Raw genomic sequence first — 26,565 nt, 5'->3', positions numbered from 1 at the left:
AACTGATTCAATATATTTTTGAAGATATTGAATATTACACCATCTTTCATATAAAATTCAGGAATGGTTAAATATATAGTTGTTATTAATTATGTATGAAATTAAATATTAATTTACAATTATAGCTTTCTCTGGTCAAAGGAGAATATTGTTAGATGCTAAAGCAATACGGAGAAGTAAACATAAAAATGAGCCGACAAAATAAAGAGCATGCGCACGCTTATGACAAAGAAAGCATCGATGAAAAATACATTAGAAATCACAAATCCCAACGAAGCATCTTACACTTACCCATATGTTTTTTTTTACTAAAATTACGCTCACTAAATTTTAATTTTAAGTCGAGCTATGTCAGGTTAATAATAACTTTCATTTATTTTTAATTTATTATTAACTTCAAAAAAGTTTGTATGTATTAAATCGTGTCTCCATTATTAAAAAATAAAAGTTTTGACATACACATACACACACACAAAATTTGAGATTTCTTAATTACCTTTTTGCATTTTCCTGTAATATTGTAGATTTATGAGAAATGTATGATCCTTACAGTACCTTGCAACTGTAATATGAAAATATGATACGAAAATACTTGACAGTCAAAAAAATTTGCTAGAATTTTTATTTAGGTGAATAAATAATATTTACTATTTAAACTTATTCAACTATACTACTTAATCTTAAAAAGTTCTAACTAAATTTTTGTCAAAGTTTACCGAGAATAGCATTACTCAATTTGATAACATGATGTCAGTAGACAGTAGTGCTATTTTGGTCCAAAGGAGTTGGTTGGTTAAATGTTATATCATGGAGGTAGATATATCCCAAAGTTCAACTCTGGTGAAATGGAGACGATGCTGCTTCATATCGTGTAGTTCATAATTTTAAAATGGAATATATATATATATATATATATATATTTGGCTATGAAACAAAATGATTTTTAAAATCATGATTGTTTGAAGTTCTTTTTAAGCCACAGACGATAATATATACTTTAATTCACATGAATGGTTATTGGATAGCTGCTTGCAAATTGCTCATAATTCATAATATATACAAGTTAAGTAATGTATTAAAATTCACTTCACTCAAACATAAAAGTATAGGGATCAATTTGCTTTATGCTTATTGTGGTGGATTACTTCTTAAGTCATTGATTGTACCTTTGGAATATTTAAGTGTGACAAAATCTTACATTGGTTGATAATGAGCTAGTCTATATAAGTGGAAAGATTCGTGAATCCAATGCTGTAAGACAATGTTAATAAAATCGGACCGGTCCGATCGGGTCGACCCGGGAACCGGTATGGGTGAAGCAATGGATCAGCCATGCATCAGAATTGGTGTGACCCGGTCCGGTCTCAAAAAATTTAAAAAAAAAAATCATAATGGATATATTTGTGTATTTTTTGCTTATTGACTTACATAGGTTATGTACCAACAACACAATATTATCTTAATTATGCACTATGCGGAAAATTTTGATTTGATTTATAGCTAGAGATGTCGTTTACTAAACCTGAAACCCCGTATCATGATCATTATATTTTTGTTTGATCATTTATTGGATAATAATGTGTGATTTATTATTTTTTATATTAAAATATTTGAAATTTTTATCAATTTTTTTAGATATTTGAGTATGTTTATAATTTTTTAATATAAATTAGAGTAAACACCTTTTTTGGTCCCTGGCAATATCTACGAAATCTTTTTTAGTCCCTGGCAATAAAAAAGGACCAAATTGGTCCCTAACAGTATGTAAAAAGGGCCACGTTAGTGACGGAGGAGTTGACATAAGGACTAGCGTGACCCTTTTTTCATAATTTTAGGGACCAATTTGATCTTTTTTTATTGCCAGGGACTAAAAAAGATTTCGTAGATATTGCGAGGGACCAAAAAAGGTGTTTACTCTATAAATTATAGAATTCATATAATAACCGGGTCTTGCGGTTCAACCAATGACCCACTAGTTGAACCGTGACCCAGTACCTTGACCAGGTCAATGACCGGACCGATTTTAATAACATCGCTTTAAGGTTTCATATTGAGATATAATGTTGGACCTACTTGGTATGTGAGATTTTACACTTGAGAACAGAATTATTGGGATATTCAAGTGTAATGAAGTCTCACTTTAATTAGTAATGAGCTGGTCCATATAAGTGGAAGGATTCGTAGACACGATACTTTAAAGTTTTGGGGTTATACATGATATCAGACTTTGATGTGATTGGTTTAGTTTATTAATCCATTGGTAGTGGTCTTCCAAATTGGACTTTCGAGATGTATTTGGAGATGGTGGTTTGTGTTTGGCTTTGGCCTTTAACCTTGTGAAACTATGACTTGCTAGATGTGATAATAAGAAGTTTTATATCCATTATCTACGCCAGATTCCAGTTGCAGCAATATGGAGTTCCATCCAAACACTCAACAAAATTAAAAGAAAAAGCAGCAGCCTACAAGACACTGCTGCAATTGTTGCTTCTGCTGTATTTCTGGCTATTCAGAAAGGTGAGAGCGATTAGTCATGAGCTCTGAACAAGGGCTTCTGTTATGAACCTGTGGACCATTTATTGAACCATAATAGCACTCAGTTATTTGTCAGCCAGTTTTTTCAGAACCCTCTTGATCATATACCCGTCACTGCTTGTTTAGAGTCTCTTAAAATTCCAAGCCCTTTTCATTTTTCTTTCAGATTTTTCTTTGCCTCTCCACCATGTCCCTCTCTCTGCGTGTATCACTCTCTCTGGTACAAGTAGCAAGGTGCTCCTGGACGGATAATAACACACTAGAAGTCTGGATTCTCAGGAACCATCATCTCCAACAGTTAAAAGAATAATCTTTTGCTTTCTCATTTCAGAAAGAACTTGGTTTTTTGTCTTACTTCATCTTTATCCTTGTGCTTATATTCTTCTTTTGCTTCTTACCCTTTTCACTGTATTTTCATCTATTTCTTGAATTTGAGTCATGAAGCATGGATGATAAAATATTTAGTACTTTCCTATTTACTCTTAGTTTTTTTTTTTTTTTTTCCTTTTTAACATTTAACTAGCTTTCAGCGAACAAATTTTAAGCTTCTCTTAGTGTATAGATGGAGTAATGCTTCAATGACTGAACTAGTTAAATTTGAAGTTTCAGGTTTACTAGTGCATATCCAGGTCTTGGAGATCTTAATAGACACAAACCCGGTTGTCTTAATTAGGGTTTTTAATTTCATGTCATGTATATTTGTGAAATGGAGATGAAACAGTAGAATTAATTCCCTAATTTCCTTATATGGAACATACACTTCTTTTATCTTGAATAAACAAACCAAAAAAATATGCAAACATGGCATGTTTCAATGTATATTAGTCTAGTTTTCTTTTTCTTTTTCTTTTTCTCATAATATTTAACGCTACAAATTATGCAAACATAGCATGCTTCAATGTTTTGAGTATTCTAAAACTCCATTAATTAATCACCAGAGTATTCTAAAACTCCAGTAATTAATCACCATCATCTTGTTTTTTTTAACCAACCATTAAGCTTGATTATTATTATTATTATTTTGATACATAGCTTGATTAAATTTTCTATATAAACATATATGAAGGGAAAGGCCATCAATTTTCTCACTTTCTGCATGTTTGTCAATGTTTAACTGAATCCACCTTAAACAAAAACAATGAAGAAAACTTTTAATGATAATTTTCTTCAGTTACCCCTTGAAAATAGGGGTTCTATGAGTGCAATATTAGGGTTTTGATGTTGGTAAGCATCTACATATCCAGCTCATTATTGGTGAAGAGGTGAAGGCTAAACCATTTCCAAATTGTCTTTGTCAAATGAAGAAGAGAAGAAAACTTGCGTACGTTTCTGTATCTAGGTTACACATGATTAATTGACTTTCTTTTGAAGAAAGCATGGGATTAATCAATACACTTGTGGGGTATGTCAGATTCTTCTAGCTAGCTTCTCATGAGTGAAAATCACAACCATGCATATATCTCTGCAATAATAAAACTGTGTGGTCCTAAGTGAGTGAGTGTTGAAAAAGATAATAAAAATTGGTCCCTCATCTAAATGTAGCTTTCTCTTGTCCGAAGTAGTTATCATACACAAAGACATGACAATACTCTTAAGACTTGACACCCACAACTTTTGAATCTCACTAAATGACTTATCTAAAGTGAATTTCTTCTCTGTTTCCTCTCCATGTGATGCCTTCCCGTACTTTTGTTTTCTTTCACCCTTTCTTTTCTTTTATATCTTTGCTTTCCTTTTTATCTTTTGTTGTCTTATTCCAAAGAGTAAAGTATGTATGTGAATTGCATAAGTAATATTTTCCTAACATAGTATTATGAAAAACACTATAGCTTGCCAAATAGGGGAAAACAGTGCAAGTGTTTCATTATGTTACCAGTTGTTTCTCAAATTTTATTTTTTTATTGATAAATGTTTAATGCTCATATCTTTTGAAAGTTTTCAAGATCGATAGCCTAGGAATATGTTCCACAAAACCTCTTGGAGACAATATTAATTGGGAGATAGAAATAAATTGATATCATGCACTAATTTAACAAGGCTTTGCTCTTAATAAGAACAACGTTTTCCTTGATGCTATTTTATCTTGCTTCTGTATATGGCCATATGATTCGTTTCCGTAACAAAAATCTTTTGTAGTTGTCGATAAAGCGTGACTAGCCGCTTTTTTGAAGCATGTAACAAAATGGTCCATGAGGTTATTAATTGCGTTCATTTGTAACAAGAAACAAATTTGTTTCCGTGGCGAGCTCTTTACCGCTTTGTGCGCTGACCTAGGGCGAGGGATTAGTCTCATGGTTATCGACTGTGTGGATACCCGGATGTAATCCAAAAAAAAAACAAATTTGTATCAAAAAAAAAAATTGCACTTTTTCTTTTCGCATGTTTAAATTATAATCTTATACACTATTTTTTAGCATAGACAATTGTTTGTATAAGCTTTCACACACACTAAGACCTCATGTATAGAAATTAGAGTTGTTCCGGATGCATATAACTAGTTCTATTTTAGAAAATGAGAGTTCAAGCCAATCCTAATTAGAAATATGAATCATATATAATGAATCTTATCCAATCTAGAGTTTGAATCTTATCCAAACTCCCACATCTTCAAGTAAACTTTTTTTATAAATAAAGAATAAAACTTTACGAGTATATATTTTTTGAACCTTGCTAGTCTCCTTTATTGTGTCACTATGCACACACACCACCAGGCTTTAAGTTTTCTCTTCATGTATAATAATCCGTCGGCCCTTGCGACGGTCTCTTTTATAAACTCTGCTAATTTACAAATCAATCCAATTCTAACTACGATGCTCTTGAATTAAGCAAGAGCAAAGCTGAAAATATAATTAACTATCATAAAGTAGTTTACTTTTCCATTGAACATGAGCAAAGCTGAAAATATATATAATTAACTATGATAAAGTTGTTAATTTACTTTTCCGAATGTTGTGGCAAGGAAATGAGAACAATATGCCTAAAAGTATCAAGCCTAACTAAACTCCCCTAACTACTATCATCAATGAAATCATTGTCCATCATGCTTGACCAATTGGGTTAAATCCCACGTGGCCTTCTATGTGCCTTTGCTTTATCTTTCAGTGCGGCGTGGTCGGTTCCATTCCCGCATCTTCCTTTTCCAAGCTGCGGACTTAGCGTCTTCACCAAATTTTATTCTTTGCTATCAAAGCAAAGCCAAGTTTGGAACCTCGTTATATACTATAGTTCTACCTCAGCATCAAAAGCAAGGTGCACACTTCGTCCTTCTCTCTTATTTGCATGATATCAAACAGTGGTATGTATTATTCATGCGTGTTTTTGCTAGATATAATATACTGTGTCTTTTTAACTACAACTAGGGTTTACATATATAAGCCTCTTCAATTTATGTGAAGCTTGTTCTAATATTATATGTCTGTGGTAGCTAACTACATAATAGTCCTTGCACCCCATTAATTTCTTTGACTAATTAGGTCTTTTTCTTTCACTGAACCTAGATTTTAATTGCAGCAAACTTTTTTTTTTTTTTTTTCATATAATCTGATATAGATATGTAGCCATGTAGGCATTTTTTTTTTTCTATGATGCAGGAGTTATTATTTATTCCATTTTTTATTATTAGTTAATGATTTTTCCATTATTATTCTAGCTTCTATAATCCCCTCAAAATCATAATCGAATTGAGTAAGATTCATTATGTAATAATGTCCATTTTGACATTTGTTCTTCATCATATACACTCTACCCTGATGAGTAGCGACCTAGCTAGTTTGCTATCTTTGAGAATTATTATTATTTTTTTTTTGGATATTATTTTTGACTCTTCTGAAATGATTTATTTTAGAATATTTTAACCCTTGATAAATCAAAAATAAAATCAATTATGAATTTGTTAGAATACACCTTGATATTCTTATTGATGGTGGAGATTTCTAACTCTTTCCTCTAAATTGAATCTATAAGTTAAAATGAGTCAAATCCATTTAAGAAGGAACAATTTGATTTTTGTGTTTTTATTTTTACCTCATAATCTATTTTGAATTGAACAGAGCTTTGGCTTTAAATAAATTTCATTTTCCATCCATTTTCTTTCATTTTTCTCAATCTTGATTTCATAGTTTTCTGAAGCAGATACTAGGAGTTTCATTGTTAAAGGTGGAAGAGAAGTGCTACCAACAAAAAGCCAAAAGAAAACATTCAACACTGGAAAACAAACAACAACAATGAGAGAAATAAGATGATTAATAGTCCAAAAGAAGCAGAATTTCCTTTGAAACTGGAAGGTCTTTCAAGTGAACATCATGAAAAAGCAAAGGCTTCATCATCAAGTTCATCACAATGGCTAAAACTGAAGGATCCAAGGATAGTGCGTGTATCAAGAGCCTTTGGAGGAAAAGACAGGCATAGCAAGGTATGCACAATAAGAGGACTAAGAGATAGGAGGGTAAGGCTTTCTGTTCCCACAGCCATTCACCTTTATGATCTTCAAGATAGGCTAGGGCTCAATCAACCAAGCAAAGTTGTTGATTGGTTACTTAATGCAGCTAAGCATGAAATTGATGAACTACCACCTTTGCCAATACCTCCAGGGAACTTCACTTTCGGTTATCCATCTTTTGGTACTAATTCTAATGAAGTTAGCACCACCCCAAGTGAAGGTTCATGCCAAAATACTATCTGGAAGTCAAAACCTAAAGAAGTTTCAAGAGAAATGGTTACTGATAAACAAAGTTGGATAAGAAGAAATGAAGAGGATGATAAACAAGGAAGCAATAATGATTGTCTTGGTTCACATGTTATGCCAAATAATTATCTTTTACCAAAAGCAAATCATCCTTCTTTCTTAGGCTTGTTCAACACTATGCCACTTGGTTACCATTGGGAGCCTAACTCAGCTGAAGTTCCTCATTTGGCAAACCATGGATTTGTAAACCAAACAGATATACACAACATTAATGGTGTGCCTTTCCCATCAACATTGTCTTTATCAACTGGGAGTACTTCTCAGATATACACAGCAACACAGTCATATTTTCCTTCACAGGTTGCAGCAATTGAGATGGATCCAAGACAAATTAATCACTATCAGATGCTGAGTTCAAGTTCTCAAAATCTCTTGACTAATTCTCTCAATCCATCTCAACATCTCATGAATCAATCAGGGAAACACTTCAACTTGGGTAGGATGATGACTCCTAAACTTTTCCATTCACCAAACAGCAGTGAAAGCCATTCCCATAAAGATCAGGATTTTCCTTCCAAGTGATCATACACAAATAATACAAAGGTTATTATCTAAATTCTCCTCCTCACAAAACATGCATGGATCATGAGGACTGTGAGAAGAGTTCACTAGTTACAATGATATTGTACGTTGTGGGGTTTGAATAATCATTCAGTTTTTGTTAATTCATGTTTGATTTTATGCTTTTTCCTGCTTTTATAGGTATAAACCTTGAATTTTCCATTCAGTATGAATCTATATGCCATGCAAAGTGCTACAAAGAATGCCATGAATCTATCCGGATGTTGGAATTAAATTTATATTTTGATAGTGCCTCTGGGATTTATTTGCTGAACATCTTATGTGTTTGAATAAGAAAGGATTCTCTTCTACTTAAGTGCCATATGCTGTGTCTTGCTTTTTTTTTAAGAATTTTTTTTTTTTGTTTCAATCTGTAATTGTGTTTGTTTTTATGAGAGGAAATATAGCAAAAGGAAGTGTATCCATTTTCAACCTCATGCACACTCATGAAATAGTCTTTCAAAATTGGGGTTATCCCTAACAATATCTAAAAATATAGGGTGAGAGATTTTCTATTAGGAGAGTCTAAAAATCTAACTTTAGGTAGAATGACCTCTTGAATGGACATTTAAAGGGTAGCCCATGGACCAAGATTGTGAGGTTGGTCCAAGACACGATGTTTGGTAGATGAAATATTTCTTTTATCGGGAAAAATGATTTTTTAAAATTTGGTAGGAAATTTTTTTTTCCGAGTAAGTTACGAAAATGTGTTTAGTTGGCCAAAATTTTTCAGCGAAAATTGAATTAATTTTACTGATGTTATGTTTGGTTGATTGTAAAATATTAATGAGAATCTGAACCGAAATGACAAAATTACTCATTTTTACACATCTGCTGATATATTGTAAAACAACATTTTTGTCTCAAAAAGTAAAAATGTGTTTTCCAATTTGTGGAAAAAAAATAATACCGTGAATGGGATGAAAATATTTTTTTTTCATGTGTAATTAAAAACTGGAATGATGGAAAAAAAAAAATATCCTAGAATTTTTTTTACTTTTACTTATATCAAACATAGTAACAAAAAATTCCCCACCCCACTTTCCCAAACTTATACCAAACACCCATAATCATTTTATAAGGTAGGGAAACCTTAACACAATATAGTTCATAAAACCTAACCAGTCAAACTATATAATATAATTTGATTTTAGTATCAGTCATTCTGTACCCTCTTCAGTGAATGAGTACAAGGAGGAGAATTTTTTTTTTTTTTTTTTTTTTGTAAACAGGAGAGACCTAAAACAGAAAGAAAAATGACAAACTGAAAAATTATGGTAGGCATTTTAAGGAAAGCTACCAACCACATTTGATTCAACGATGAAAATTTTCATCTGTACAAGAAAAGCAATACTATATGAATTAAATGAAACTTTACTGAATTTGATTTTCAAAAAAAAAAAATGTTATTTCTTAATTGTAGCAAATGGGAAGCCCTTGCTAATCAAATTAACTACGAGCTTGCAATGTGTTTTGATGTAAAATTTTAAAAGTTTAGGTGGAGTTAAATGTTGGTATATCTCAATATGCCGGAGTAGCATATATATATATATATATGGGAAAAAAGTATCTAATGTTACTTTAGATAAATTTGTCTAATATTCATCTAAACAACGTCGTTTTGGGGCTGAAAAATTAAAAAATTAGAATGACAAAGACTATTATAACCTTGAAATAAATTAAAATTACAAAAATACAATGATTTCCGCCCCAAAACGACGTCGTTTCAATGAACATTAGATAAAGTTATCTAAAGTAACTTTAGAAAAAACAAACCCTATATATATATATATGGCTTATATAAGTGTCAAGTCACTGGATATAAGTTTTTATCCAGTCACTAAATCATAACCGTACAAAGGTAGATCAATGGTAATAAAGAAAGAGAGAGAAAATGACTCATAACCATACAAATGTGAATCAATTACTATAAGAAAATAAATAAACAAAATGACGTAGTTTAATCATGACTTGATCATCCAGTGACATAACAAATAATAATTCCTATATATACATACATATATATATATATATATATATATATATATAGGGCTTATCGTTTCTCAAGCTGCTTGATACAATGTTATCTCCGGCTATTAAATCATAACCGTACAAAGATGGATCAATGGTGATAAAGGAAGAGAGAGAAAAAGGAATCATAACCATTCAAAGGTGAATCAATTAATATAAGGAAATAAATAAACAAAACGACGTAGTTTTGGGATGGCCGGAGATAAACTTATTTCAAGCAGCTTGAGAAATGTTTTTCCCATATATATATATATATATATATATATATATATATATATATATATATATATGGAGTATGAGTTTTGTTTAAGTTGAAAATATTTTTAACGATATTAACTAGGCTTTTTGACCATTTTGTCCCTCATTAATTAATTAATAACCAATTTGCCCATCTCCCAGAACTATCCACCATCCTGCCCCCTTTAGTCGATTAAGGTGAAGTTTTAGTCGACTACATTGTAAAAATACAGGAAATATGAACCCAAAAATTTAATCGACTACAAATCCATCTTGATTGATTAAATTTCGGGGAGATTTAATCGACTAAAATGATATTTAGTCGATTAAATTTTGCTGAAAACCCTATATGCAGCCCTTTCTCGGTCTCATTTGTTATATATTTTCATTTTGTTACCCACTTTATCTCTTGTAGTCGATTAAACCAGTATAGGTTGATCGATTAAATTATTGGTTTTGGCACCCCATTCTGTTTTCCACGGATTTAATCGACTAAAACTTCACCTTAATCGACTAAATTTAATCGATTAAGGTGGGTAACAAAACGAAAATATAACAAATGAGACCGAGAAAGGGCTACATATAGGGTTTTCAGCGAAATTTAATCGACTAAATATCATTTTAGTCGATTACATCTCTCCGAAATTTAATCGATCAAGATGGATTTGTAGTCGATTAAGTTTCGGGGTTCATATTTCCTGTATTTTTACAATGTAGTCGACTAAAACTTCACATTAATCGACTAAAGGGGGCAGGATGGTGGATAGTTTTGGGGGAAGGGCAAATTGGTTATTAATTAATGAGAGACAAAAAGGTCAAAAAGCCATATTATGTTTTTATAAATTTTATATCACTTATGGAACACTTACAAAAACCCAAAAGTTAATACTTAAAATATATATGATAACAATATGATCGTTAATCTTATTTATATCAGATATGTGAATCATTAGATACAAACAACTCAATAGCTAGCAAAGATTTGTACACCGATGTAAAATAGGAACACGCTCATTAATTAATTATTAATTTTTAATAAATCATAACTTACACTGATCATATATATATATATATATATATATATATATATATATATATATATAATTCAACAAATGACTCACTGATTAAATCGGTAACTCAATTTAATCTATCATTTCGACGAGTCAGTCACCGTTCGAGTGTAATAAAAATAGAATAAAAATAATACTGTGTGCTGCATTTATTTCTAAAGTAAAATATAAAATATTACAATTATTAATAATTCATAGTGTTATTAAACACATCTCACAAGTGTATATATATATATATATATATATATATATATATATATATATATATATATTTTGACGCTAGTGTAAAACTAATCAATCTTATTTTCCATTTCAGCCATTGATTTTCATTCATCTAATCGTTGTAGTTTATTAAGTTATACCAATTAATTAATTATTAATTTTAATTAAATTACAGTTATTAGATGGATAAAAATCAACAGCTGAGATAGGGAGTAAGTCTTCTTAGTCTTACACTAGATTCTAAAAAATCCTCCCCCTCTATATATAATTTTTATTTCAAACAAAGCTAAACTAGTTTTATTTATATTCCTAAACAATATCACAGAAATAGTCGTTTTTAAATTTTGATGGCTAGGAAAACCTTAATTTCGACGACTGTTAATTTAGTTAACTTCTAATACTCAGCCTTCATCATATTTTAGTTGCTTTATTAAAATTATGTTACTCCATATAATAAAATGGGACAGGATCCGTTTACAAACTTTTTTTGCAATTACACTAATGTAGGACCGGTCGTACACTGTGTGGTTAATGTAGGACCGGTCCTACATAATGTAGTTTGTAAACAAAAAAGTTTGTAAATATAACATGCCCCTAATAAAATAACTTAACCTCTATTAAAATTTAAAAATAAAATAAAATTATGACTTATGATAATAAAATTTTTGAATAAATAAAAAAGAGCACCAAACGGGTGTTACATTAATATATTTTTATTTTTTCTTTGACAAGGACGATATGTAATAATATATATATATATATATATATATATTTTTTTTTTTGCTCAAAAAATGTATTTTTCTAATTTAGCTAAAATATAATGCGCTTATGGTTGTTATATATTTAAAAAATTTAGAAAATAACTATAGAAATATCAAACAAATATAAATGAAAGAAATGAAAGTTAATAAAAAAAACAAGTGAAGCGATAAATTAAAATAGTTTTAAAATAAAATAAAAAATTCATGTGTCATTGCAGTGGAAGAACTTTTATATAGAATATATATAGATAGATAGGTTGAGTTGTCATGGTTAATTGGGCGTTAGTTCAAAAATTTGACTAAGTTGTCGATCAGCACAATCAAATCGAATAGGATATATACAAAAAGCTTACCATGCATCTCATTGGAATTAGAGATGGCAAAGTAGGCGGCACTGGCCATCAATTCGTTAAAAATTAAGTCAGTCTGTCCCGTCCTACTTTTAAAAGTGAGCTGAAAAACATAGTCTGTTCCGCTCCGTTTGGTGGGTTGGGCGGGTTGGCCCGTCAGTCTGAGCCTATTTTACACTGACCCACCTCGACCTATCTATGCCCGCCATCAACCTGCCAAAAAATGAGCCTGCCCCGCCCAGCTTTTGGGATGTGTTGAAAAACTCAGCCCGCCCCGCCCCGTCCCGTTTAGTCGGTGGGGTGGGTTGGCCGCCGAGCTGAGCCTGTTTTGCCGTCTCTAATTGGAATAAACATAACTTTGGAATAATTTTAAAAAGAATGCATATAATAGAAAAATGAGGTAGATTATATTTATAAATTTTTTGTTTATAAATTTTTATAAACTCTATGTACTATTATTATGAGTACTATATGCTCAAATAATATGTATTACTTATGATATATAACGTAATTTATAAAAATTTATAAATAAAAAATTTATAAATATATAACCACACTTTATAAAGATTCAACAAGAAGAGGTTTGCATTAATGCGTAACAAGAAGAGGTTTGTTTTGTTTAAAAATTATCGGCTTGACGTGACTGGTTTAGTTTGACTTGGGGATAGAAACAACCGTTTCTTTCAGGCGTCCACTATCACTAGAAGATTTAAGAACATTGAAGCTCTTACGTCAATTGATGGAATTTGGATATATATAAATATTCTCAAACTACCACGGCAGTTGAATAATCGATTAAATAATTGAGAAAAAATTAAATATAATCGTATTATTAACATACGCTTTGTCATGGTGATGGTCAGCATGTTCCATAATGCCATCTTCCATCCTCTTAATTGAACTAAGGTTATGGATCAAATTCAATTCCCTTTTGCTAATTAGAAGATCAAAGATGCTGTTTTTGTTATGGGCTTTTTTAAAGCCCAGGCCTTTTTTCTTAATAATTCTTACACTCATTCGCTTCAAATATTAATTAATAAATAATTATAATTATTTATTATTATATTGATAATTATCAATCAATACTAATACTGTAACTAATCATAATAGAAATGTTTAAATAATTTCATTAATTGATCATAGTAAAATTTTAAATGCACATTCAAGTAATGAATTAATGGATGCAAATTTTCTTAAAAATATTGTAATACTTGAATTTTAAACAAATGAAACTTGATGATTTTAAAATATCCCTATAATATAGGGTCGGTATATAAAAAAAAATCCCTATAATTCTTATATAATTTTTTCGAAACAAATACTTGTTCTTTACGAATTCACTACTAAAAAAATAGGTATTAGAGACGAAAAAATTTGGTCCCCGTAAGACATAAATTCGTCCATAAATACATTAGGGACGAAATTTGAGACAAAAAAAATTTCGTCCCTAAATAGCTCCTAGCTAATGTTTTGGAACGGAACTTTAATAACGTTCCTATTATGGATGGAATAAAATTCATCTCAAATGTGTATTTTTTGTCCATGATATTTTCAACAATTTTGATTTGTAAAAGGCTAGAATCCGTTAATATGGACAGAATCAAAGAAGGATTTTTTTTCTGTCTCAAATGGACAGAATGTATCCGTCCTTAATTGGGACGGTACATGCCCATCACTAATTGGGACAAAATTTGTCTGTTCCTATTATATCTGTTTCTAATTTCATCCCTACTTTCAAAATTTCTTAATATATTCAATAAAATATTTCAAATTTTTTGTAACAAAATTTATACTTGATAATCGTCGTAATATAAATCATCAAAATCATATAACCAATGAAAGCTAGTCTGAAACTTATAATAATTATAATCATACAAACCATCATAGTTGTATCTAAATAGTTAAAAAGTCTTAATGATCAAAAGTATTGTAAAAGCAAAAATAACCAATGTAATTACAATATCAACTAATACGTATTGTTCACAAAAGTATAAAAGATCATAAAATGTATATCAACTATCATTGTGTAACTAGCCATCACATGGATCATGTTCCGCATCATCACCAACTTGAACCTCGTTGTGTGCCTCACGAGTAGAAGGTGTAGCAGTGGACATAGAGACATGAGCCATCAAAATCGCAAGTTGCTCTTTCATAATAGTCATCTTTGTTTGCAACTCTTGATTTTGGGTGGATATGGTTGTCATCAGCTCTCTGATACGATTATACTCATATGCACAGACTCTTTCAGACGAATTAACATACTTCTGTGAAGTCTTGTATCTACTCGCCTCTAGACCTAAACCGAAAATGCGGCCCTATTAGGGACAAATTACTTTCTATCCTTATTAGATACAGATTTAGGGACGAATTTTAGAAACGATAAATATTTCATTCTTAATTCTGTCCCAAGTTGGGACGCACAATATTTTGCCATATTAGGGACAGATTGTAGAAATTAAAAATATTATGTCCCTAAATCCATTCCAAATAAAGACAGAATATTTTCCCCTCTCAAAATCTGTCCCTGTAACAGATAGAACTTATTCCATTACTAATTTCGTCCTAAATACCAAATAGGGGACATATTGTTTTTTCATCTCTAAATCTGTCCCAATTAAAGAGGGAATATTTTTCGTTTCTTAAATCAATCCCTAATTCATACTTTTTTTAGCAGTGATTCTTGTGGTTTCAGTATAAATATGAAGTTTGTACTTTTAATTATCAAATTTTTATATAGTAGATTTTGATCTCTCTCGTTTAGTCTGGTTTTGGTTAACAACATTAATTTTGCATTTGTGATTTTATTCATCTTTTGTAGGTGTTTTCCGGAGAAGAAATAACCAATTAATTTTCCACAAATAACAATAATCTTGTGATATTACTTTTTAATATCGGAATAAATCAGTATCAGTTCATGTTGCGAATTGCAATCAAAATCATTTTTGTAATTATCCTTGATGAATTCAAGAGGGGTGAATTGAGTTTATTAAAATTTAAATCATTTAAAACAATAATAAAAATTTGCATGAAGGTAAATAACACAGATGATTTTAACGTGAAACTCAGTTGGATACCTCTATCCAAATAGATAAACTCAAAATTAAGAGCCAACCAATCTTAGGTACAAAAAGTAGAGCCTATTTTATACTTGATATGAATTCATTCCAACCTAAGCTCTTAGGATTTGTTTGGTGGACAAGATATAATAAGAGACTAGATAAAAGTTAAAAAGGATAAGGATAAGATAAGCTTATATTGTATTCATGTTTGATGTGCACTAAATAAGTAATCAAACGTGATTATGGTATATTATCTTATGTTTGAAAGGAACTAGATAGGGTCAAGATATGATATAATTAGACAAAAATATCCTTTATACCATGAGTTTTTATAATTTTTGAAAAAAAAAATTAAACTTCTTTTTTCTTTTGACTTATTTATAGGTTAGTTTTTATTTTAATTTAGAAAAAATAAAATTCATAGTTTTAAATAAAATATATTAAAATATAAAATCAAATCAACAACTCTCACTTGATATCATTTTGTAATTGTCGATATTATTTTAATTTAACGATAATGAAAATAATTGCAAGAGGCAATAATGAAAAAGAGATTGCAAGTACTACCTTTCTTGTTTTTGTATATGTAACAATACTTGGATAAGATTAAAAAATTGTTGTTATATGAAATTTAATGATTTTTTTGTCAATCACGCACATCGTGGTGGTAGTTTTGGTGACTAGTGGTGATGGTGTTGGTTAGAATCGGCAGAACGGGCTCGGCTCAACGGAAATATTTTTTGGCGGGTTGATGACGGGGAGAGATGGGTCGAGGTGGTCAATGTAAAACAGGTTCAGGTTGGTAGGCCAACCCGTCCCGTCAGCCAAACTGGGTAGAACGAGCTGAGTTTTTTAGCCCATTTTTAAAAGCAGGGCGATGCGAGCTAGCTCATTTTTTGGCAAGGCGAAGCGGGCCGTCCACTTTGCCACCTCTAGTGTTGACTGATGATCAGTGACAATAACTGACTATCATGTCTGTAGGTAAGCATAAGGAGGAAAATGATTACTTTTAGAAGAAGAATTTACTATCCTATCACATTGAAGCCCCTCTTGAGATAGCTTATCAGTTTGCGGATGTGATAAAATGACCAACAATATAAACCATAGTTATTAAAATCGAACCGATCTGACTGGGTCGACTCGGGAACCGATAAATCGGTCATATAATCAGTCCAGTTGAAGCAATGGACCGGCCATGCATCAGAACCGGTGCGACCCGGTCCGACCCGACCGGTTTTCATGAAAATTGGTGACCCAGTCGGTTAACCAGTGACCCGGCCCGGTCCTAAAAAAATTCCAAATTTAAAAAAAAAAATCATAACGGACATATTTGAATTCTTTTTGCTTATTGACTTACATAAGTTATGTACCTACAACACTAATATTATCTCAATGGTGCATTATACAGAAAATTTTGATTTGATTTATAGTTAGAGATGTCATTTTTTGAATTTAAAGCCCCGTATCACGATCATTACATTTTTATTTGATCCTTTATTGGATAATAATATGAGATTTATTATTTGTTATATTAAAATATTTGAATTTTTTGTTGTTGAGATATTTAAGTATGTCTATAATTTTTTAATATAACTTATAAAATTACATATAATTACTGGGTCATGCGGTTGAACCAGTGATCCACTGGTTGAACCAGTGACCCACTGACCCAGTACATCAACCAGGTCAATGACTGGACCGGTTTTAATAACATTGGTATAAACTGGTTATATATTATTGGTTCATCGAATAATGGATAAGAATATGATATGATAACTTATTGGTTCACAAGTTAGGGCCCTTAGATTCAAATCTTCCAATTATCGCTTAAACTTAATTTGACTTGATGGTTAGACTCAAAGTATATTATTATATTTACGCTACAAGCTTCTTATATTAGCAAAATGATATAGATTTGGCTACTGTTTTAAGATTTTTATGATCAGTTAGGATTTTGGAAAAACTCTGGAAACATTTTGCGAAAACTATTTCTTAAGGTTTCGAATGCAGTTTTATAAATTGTTTTGCGAGCACTTAACAAGTTATATTTAGTGGGGCTACAGACCTCCGAATTGCTTCTAATTTATATGCGCACGAAGTCCCACATGTCTAGTTCCTGATTATATAAATCACTACTAGAAAAGTCTAAAATTTCGACGGAATTTATTTTCCGTCGAACATTTTCGACGGAAAATCAATTCCGTCGAAATTATTATATTAAATAAATTAAAAAAAATTATATTTACGAATTTTCGACGGAATTCGATTTTCGTCGAAAATCATTATATAAAATAAATCAAAAAGAAATTATATTTATGAATTTTCGACGGAGTTCATTTTCCGTCAAAAACAATTATATAAAAAAAAAATAAAAAAGAATTATATTTATGAATTTTCGACGGAATTGAATTTCAGTCGAAAACCATTATATAAAACTAATTCAAAAAGAAATTATATTTATGAGTTTTCGACGGAATTCATTTTCCGTCGAAAACCAATATATACAAATAAAGAAAAAAGAAATTAAATTTATGAATTTTTCGACGGAATTATATTTCCGTCGAAAACCATTAAATAAAAAAAATAAAAAAACAAATAATATTTATGAATTTTTCGATGGAATTATATTTTCGTCGAAAATTATTACATAAAAATAAAGAAAAAAGAAATTAAATTTATGAATTTTTTGACGGAATTCTATTTCCTTCCAAAATCATTAAATAAAAAAATTAAAAAACAAATTATATTTATGAATTTTTCGACGGAAGTATATTTCCGCCGAAAACTATTACATAAAAATAAAGAAAAAAGAAATTAAATTTATGAATTTTTTCGACGGAATTATATTTCCGTCGAAAACTATTACATAAAAATAAAGAAAAAGAAATTAAATTTATGAATTTTTTGACGGAATTCTATTTCCGTCGAAAACCATTAAATAAAAAAAATTAAAAAATAAATTATATTTATTAATTTTTCGACGAAATTATATTTTCGTCGAAAACTATTATATAAAAATAAAGAAAAAAGAAATTAAATTTATGAGTTTTTCGACGGAATTGAATTTCCGTCGAAAACCATTATATAAAAATTCAAAAAGAAATTATATTTATGAGTTTTCGACGGAATTCATTTTCCGTCGAAAACCATTATATAAAAATAAAGAAAAATTAAATTAAATTTATGAATTTTTCGACGGAATTCCATTTCCGTCGGAAACCATTAAATAAAAAAAATTAAAATACAAATTATATTTATTAATTTTTCGACAAAATTCTATTTCCGTCGAAAACCATTACATAAAAATAAAGAGAAAAGAAATTAAATTTATGAAGTTTTCGACGGAATTCATTTTCTGTCGAAAATATTTATACAAAAAGAAATTATATTTATGAGTTTTCGACGGAATTCATTTTCTGTCGAAAACAATTATATAAAAATAAAGAAAAAAAATTATATTTATCAATTTTTCGACAAAATTCGATTTCCGTTGAATACTTATATTTAGTCGATTAAATATCCCAAATGAGTATTAAAGCATTGATGCCAACTCGTAAAATGAATACTTATATTTCCCGTCGAATCTTGAATTTAATGTAATACTTAGCAGAATCTTCAATCAATTTTCTGTGTATTGGATATTATCTGAATTTTGAAATTAATGTAATATGAGTTGATTGCGTTTTGTATTTAATAGGAACTGATTGCGTTTTGTATATAATAGGAGCTGATTGCGTTTCGTATTTAATAATAGGGAAAGATTGTGTTTTTTATTTAATAAGAGTTGATTGCGTTTTATTAAGATTTGTCATTTTACGAGTTGGTATCAATGCTTTCACGCTTATTTGGGATATTTAATCGATTAAATATAAGTTTTAATCGTTTAAATAAATTAAGAGGGATATTTAATCGATTAACTTGAAGATTTAGTCGATTAAATCTTTAAGTCAACCATTTTTTTCAGTTTTGACCATTTAACACGAAAAACTGATTGGAGATTCTGCTAAACTATTAATCCAAAATTGATATTAACTTTACTATTAATTTTTTTAAATATTATTTTAGTCTCTAAACTAAATTTGATTCCAATTTTCTATATGATTTTATATTAATTAATATTTAACTTTACTCCTTTAATTTAATTTTTATAAATAATTTTTAACTTTACAACTTCAATTTAATTTTTTTAATTTAATTTTTTTCCTTAAAATTTAACTTTACATCTTTAATTTTTTTTGGAATATAATTGATTTTATATTAAATAATATTATTACACACACTCTTATTAACCCATTTATTAAAACTCAAACTAATTCAATTTAAATGAAATAGGCGTAAATAGTTGACTAATGGGTCAAAAATAACACAGCCCAATACTTGAATAATGGGCATCAAACTTCAAATCAGTGTTTAAAAACCCGGCCCGGCCATCGACCCGGCCGAGGTCAGGGGTCATGGGGTCACGGGTTCAACCGGGGGGTCACGGGGTCACTGCGCTGACCCGGTTTTGTATGTTAAAAAAATATAAATACATATATCATATATGAAAATATTAAAAAATAAACCACCAATCATCAAAGATTCAAAATATAGTTAACATATTCACCAATTACAACCATAAGTCAATATTACACAACCTAATTAAAGTATCAATATACCAAAGTACAAAACTCATATTCTAATGGAGTTAATTAAAAGTAATATCATCAAATTCAGGCTCTCCTTATCTTTCTCCATCATTGCCATCCAAACCTTGAAGAACATTGCTTTCATTTTGGGGTACAATAGTCATATGAGGTTCATCATCTACATCATCCTCATCTAAATTCAATTCATCTACAATAACATATTATATGCAAGTCAATAAATAATATAACGTGATCAAATCATCAAATTAAACAATAGAATTATCATAAAGAAACATACCAATACCATCTACAATTGGTTCAATGGTATTATTCCTCAAATATCTTGCCTCTTCATCGGTTAATAATGGTGGTGACTCCTCAAAAACCCAACTAGTAGAATGATCATCCATTGTTTCCAAATTAATTGGGTCATAATTTTGGTGCTTCAATTGATTCCTATTTTTTCCAATATTCAACATCAACAAATATAAACATATATTTGTCTAAAAGAAAATAAACAAATTTTTGGAAATATGTACGTATAAATTATAATACCTTTGTTGTAGTCTTAGGTTGTATCGAACATATACAAGATCATTCAACCTTTTATGCTCTAACCGATTTCTCCTATTTGAATGGATCTGCTCAAATGCACTCCAATTTCGCTCACAACCGGAAGCACTACAAGTTTGGCTTAAGATACGAATAGCCAATTTTCTCAAGTTTGGTGCCCAAAACCATAAAGTTCCCACCATTTATCTGAAACATTGTAAGCAATAAAATATATTAGTATTCAATCATTCAACTATAACAAGAATTAAAGGTACATACTAATCATAAATTATTTTACCAGGCATAACTTTAGTTCGTTCCCGAATAGCTATGTTCCTTCCAAAATCACCATCAGATTCATTGAAAGTTCTCAGCTCAGATGTTAACTTGGACAATAATTCCTCATCCTTATGAGCATACCTCTCTATAACATCTAAAAGACTAGAAGTTGTCAATGCATGTTTATTGAATTCTTCAACATTGAAATGACATGCTGGATTTAACCAATATCCCGCAGCATGCAACTTTTTACGAAGCTGAGTATCCCACCGACTATCCAGGATGTTCAAGTACGGCTCCGCCTTCTTTTTCTTTCTTTGAAACCGTCTAACCATCTCTTCTCTTGCTTTAAAAAAGGCTTGATAAAGATAACCCATAGAAGGCTTGTCTTCACTATCAACAAGACGCAACAAGCGTATAAGTGGTTCAGTAACTTTCACAATGTCAGCACATTCTTTCCAAAACCTAGAATCTAAGACTAAATCCACAAATTTTCTAGCCTTCAAATCCTTAGAATATGCTGAACTTGTCCACTCTCTTGAAGTTACCATTGCTCTTAATGGATCTTTTTGAGCTAATATGCTTTGCAAAGCAATAAAATTAGTAGCAAAGCGAGTTGGAGCTGGACGAAGAATTTCTCTACCACCTGTGAATTTTCTCATCAAGTGTAAAGGATGACAATGGTTATATACGTACTTGGTAATTGATGAAGCATGTGCCACGGTTGCACCCACTTCCTCTAACTTGCCAATATCTTGCAACATCAGATTAATACAATGAGCAGCACAGGGAGACCAAAATATTGTGGGAAACTCAGCCTCCAATAACCTTCCAGCAGCAACATAATTAGAAGCATTATCAGTCACAAATTGAACAACATTTTCAGGCCCAACAAATAGAACAATTTCTTTGAACAGATTAAATAACAAATCAGCAGTTTTGGAAGCATGAGAGGCATCCACAGACTTCAAGAAAACAGTTCCTTTAGGACAATAAACAAGAAAGTTGATAAGAGTTCGCCTAGTCCGATCAGTCCAACCATCAGCCATAATGGTGCATCCAGTTTGCCGCCAAACGTTACGGTAGTTCTCAACAAGACTATGAACATCATCAACCCAACTATCTAGCAATGGACCACGCAACATATACATTGATGGAGCTTTAAAACCTGCACCCAAACTACACACAGCATCAAACATTTCTTGAAAAGAAGGATTGTTGGCAGCATTAAATGGGAGTGAAGAAATAATCATCCATTTTGATATAGATTTGTGAGCTCTCCAAATCACTTCTTTACTCTGTAACACGCTTTTTACGGTGGGTTGAGATCCAGGAGTTGTTCTTTGAAGAAAATAAGAACCTATGGGATTCTTCCCTTTTTCAGAGTTGGAAGAACTTTTTTCAGGAGGTGTTATTTGGTCACCAAGCTCAATAGTTTCACTTTCTTCTTCATGTATGACTTTTCTTTTTTTCTGTTTACCTTCATCTAAATTTTTTTTCATTTCAGCCCGCACCTCAGGTGGCACACTCTTGCATGGCTCAACATGTCCTTTTTCTCCCGCCAAATGATTCTTTAACCGATTAATACCACCTCCTTTAAGAGTCTTGTTACAATACTGGCATACTAAAAAAGTTTTTCCATTCTCCATAACCTGTCTACAATGACCCCAACTTGGATCTTGCTTTCCCCTACAATTTGGTTTGGAGGAATTTTGGGACGACACATCTTCAGTTGGTGTTGAATTAAGTTCATTAGATGACATCTTGCTGAAAATTAATCCACATCAAATCATCAATAACATAAACAGTTATACAGGCACGATGGAAAGACATAGCCTTGGCTGGTCACATATTTTATTTTTAATTTAATTCCTAAAAGTTATATTACAATTACATTCATATATGCTGCATTCTCATCATTCCATGGTTGTCCAAAGACTTGCTACGTGATGCTTAACAGAATAAAACAGAGGACAAGTGGGCTTATAGGTTTATTTAATTTTTTCTTTTCTATACTAAAGCAATGAATAAACATCTGGACTTACTCTCAAAATGTTTAGTCGACTTCCTGACTCTTAAATAAATGCAAATAAAGATCAGCAACCCAACAAAGGCAACAACAGGTACAACTTAAGCGGTGACAGTTTGTGATCTCTGTTTTTGTTTCCTGCATGAACACAAAATCCCTTCTGATTAATACAATCCACGGCTTGAGAATATCTCAATTAAGTCATGTAACTAAGTAGAGAAACAAATAGTTAAAGGTGCTGGAATTTTTATCTCTAAAATAACCCCTCCACATTGGAATGAAAATTTATAATAAAAAATCCCCACAAAAAAATAAAAATTTGAGATTTAACAACTACTTACTTTGTGCCAATTAATTAATTAGTTGCTGCTTGATGCCTATCAAAAATGTTATCACTATAAAAAAGGAACAGCATTAACCGAAGTACAAAGGGAAGAGGAACAACGATTCATAGTTTTAAGCAACAGCGATTCTGTAAAATGGATTTCGTAGTTTACCTCTTTCCTTTATCCCCACGTCCTTGACTTGAGCGATTCACAACGGTGAGTGAAGGATGAAGACGACTATCCGTCTGGCTGGGAGAGAAGAGAATCAGAGAACGATAGATTTAGGTTTCAAAGATTTTTTTGTTGTTGTAAAAAACGACGTTGTTTTAAGCAATTTTCTTTTAAAAAAAAAATACGCAATGACCCCCTTTGACTCCTCTGACCCGGGAGTCACTGAAACCTGGGGGGGTTGTGGGGGTCGGAGGGGTTGATGTGCATATAGGGTCCAACTTGAGACTCGAACCCTTAGAGGAGAGGGGTCAGGGTTGACCCGGGTCAACCTGGGGGGTGGGGTGGGGTTTTAAAACACTGCTTCAAATGACAATAACAAACCCTAGTTTAAGTTAAAAGAAAGAAACCTAAGTGTACACTAAGAGAGGCGGCAGCCACCAAATATTGACCTAGGACATTTCAGCGTCGACTAGGAGCGGCGACAGCGTCGGTGAGGAGCGGCAGCGGCGGCGACGTGCGGTGGCTGCGACGTGCAGCGGCAACGGCAGATCCAAACAGTGTGGGGAGTGCCTTGGCTCTCTTGCTTGCTTATGACAACGACACCTGAAATTTGCAGGTGCAGTCACCACCCCAAAGTCATACTTTAAAGTCTGATGAAGCTAAAGCTGTGAACACAAATCGAACTACAAAGGTATGGTATCTGACAATTTTTTTTGGGTTAAACGGTATTTATATGGGTTCTCTTATTCAATAGCTGATTTGGTGTTTAGTTTTAGATATTAAACTTTCTATTGGATGATTGTGTTGGTTCAAATCCAACAAGATTTTTAGACTTTGTGTTGGTGTTTTACTTGCCAAATGATCTACTTTGCTTTAAAAGTTGCTCTTTTGTATTTTAGTAGAATTGATCCATTTGTCAATTCTTTTGGGGTCCCTATTTTGGTGAATTGCTCATATGTGTTCATGCAATTTGTTGGATTACAAATAGGTTGGATGGCCATCGAATGCTGGATTTGTTGAGAGGCAAGAGATTGGTTTTTGTTGGCGATTCCCTCAATAGGAATATGTGGGAATCTCTCATTTGCATACTGACAAATGCTGCGAAAGATAAAAACAAAGTTTATGAAGCAAATGGCAGAGTCCATTTCAGAGGCGAAGCCTCTTATTCATTCATATTCAAAGTAAGTATTGAATTCTTCTGTGTTTTCATATTCTTTCCCTCATGGTGTTGATTTGGTGTCAATGGCCCCGTAGGATTATAACTTCTTTGTGGAGCTTTTCGTATCCCCATTCTTCTTAGTTCAAGAGTGGGAAATGCCTGATAAGAGCGGTACCAAGAAGGAAACACTTCGTCTTGATTTAGTTGGTAGAGCTTCGGATCAATATAAAGATGCAGATGTTATTGTCTTCAACACTGGCCACTGGTGGACTCATGATAAAACTTCTAAAGGGTAAAGAAAATTACAACTTCCCTTTTGATTTAGTTTAGTGCATCTTATTTTATTTATTTATTTAATTTTATGATGATATATTGTAGTATGGAGCAGTTACATATGGTTTATAATAAAAAACAGCAACTTAATAATATAATCTTTAATCAACAATGATTGAAAAGGAAAAAATATTAATGGAGAAATATGAACATAATCATATTAATATGAATACTTTATTAGAGTGAAACTAAAGTTAAAATTAAGGAAATGGAAATAAATTCTATGTTATTTTTGAACTTCAATTTTTTAGCATACAGATTGAAAAACTAGATAAAGTCTCATCCTTGGTTAGCTGACACAGACATAACACATGAATGGACTGTACTGCCTACTGCATATAGAGTAGCATGCTATGGGCCTTGCATTGGCTAGGCCCTTAGATTATGTCTGAGAGCTGCAACAAATAATTTGAGACAGGTCAAGTTATGAATCCGGAAGTTTTAGTGCACAAAATTAGATGGGAAATAATACTCTTATGCTACATAAGAGTATATCATTTTCCTACACTAATTCGTTTTCCGTGTCAATTAATTTTTTTTTTCTTTTTTAATATAAAATATGGGACCCACATTTAACTTCTCTCTACTTTTTTTATCTCCTACAATCCTACAACATAAGAAAACTTAAACCCAAATTAGATATGGTTTTGAAGGAGGGATACAGTGTATTGGAAAATGGATTTGGGATGGTAATGCATGCTCAATCAACAAATAATTTATCAGAAGAAAAATAGATGATTTGAAAAAATAAATGCGCTGATAAGAATAATTTGATAACTAATCTAAAATCATGAATAGTCCTTTCCTTTGCTATATTCAGTATTATTAGTGCAAGTTTTCTGATGGTAGGCTATTTGTTTATTATTTATATGCAGTGGACAAAAATATTGATATGGTATTTTCTCTTCTGAATTCAGTTTTCAATTATCAGTACCAATATTGATATTATCAGTTCGAAGTTGGAAGATGAAGCTCCTGATGAAAAAGAAGATGGTCAGAAACACAGAGAAGAAATTGTTATGTTGAATTATAAATTGATATGTTATAATTTTATTTGTTAATTTTTTAAGGTTACAAAATATATTTATTTGTTAGCGAGATTTGATATAATGAGATTTGATTTTATTGTATTGATTAAGAAGATTTGATTTAATGAGATTTGATTTTGATTAAGGAGATTTGATTTTGATATGTTGTTTATTTTGATTATATTTTTTTATCAGGTGTAGTATAGAAAATTGGTATTAATTTTGTAGAGAGAAATTTTAAAAAATAAATTCTAAAATTTTTCAACAGATTTTATTTTCTGTCAAAAACTTTTTCAACTATTTTCGACGGAATTTTATTGTTTTTCCATTGAAAATTTTCGACGGAATTTATTTTCCGTTGAAAACTTTTTTAACAATTTTTTGACGGAATTTCATTAATTTTCCGTCGAAAATTTTTGACAGAATCAGTTTTCCGTCGAAAACCATTAAAACAATTTTCGACAGAATTTTTTTGATTTCCCGTCAA

General features: G+C 31.1%; 2 protein-coding genes across 4 annotated transcripts; one reads left to right on the top strand and one right to left on the bottom strand.

Moving 5' to 3' along the window:
- Positions 1-5,562: 5,562 nt before the first annotated feature.
- Positions 5,563-8,146, top strand: LOC133309727 (transcription factor TCP13). Of its 3 annotated transcripts, none has more exons than XM_061510526.1 (2): positions 5,563-5,784; positions 6,667-8,146. In XM_061510526.1, exon 2 carries the CDS (start codon positions 6,773-6,775, stop codon positions 7,799-7,801), a length of 1,029 nt encoding a protein of 342 aa, XP_061366510.1. In that variant the 5' UTR covers positions 5,563-5,784; positions 6,667-6,772; the 3' UTR covers positions 7,802-8,146. The 3 variants fall into 3 exon arrangements, with proteins under 3 accessions (XP_061366510.1, XP_061366511.1, XP_061366512.1); XM_061510527.1 differs by having other exon boundaries at positions 5,673-5,830; XM_061510528.1 differs by having other exon boundaries at positions 5,719-5,830; positions 6,654-8,146.
- A 12,885-nt stretch (positions 8,147-21,031) lies between these two features.
- On the bottom strand, positions 21,032-22,231 carry LOC133309722 (uncharacterized). The gene has a single exon (XM_061510520.1). It carries the CDS (start codon positions 22,229-22,231, stop codon positions 21,032-21,034), a length of 1,200 nt encoding a protein of 399 aa, XP_061366504.1.
- Between the last annotated feature and the right edge of the window lie 4,334 nt (positions 22,232-26,565).

This window comes from Gastrolobium bilobum, unplaced genomic scaffold, assembly GCF_033153095.1.
Source record: "Gastrolobium bilobum isolate Gb01-03AN ecotype WA unplaced genomic scaffold, APGP_CSIRO_Gbil_v1 utg4635, whole genome shotgun sequence".
NCBI lineage: Eukaryota > Viridiplantae > Streptophyta > Magnoliopsida > Fabales > Fabaceae > Gastrolobium > Gastrolobium bilobum.
Note: the sequence above shows the minus strand (reverse complement) of the source record. Positions and strands in the feature narration are given on the sequence as shown.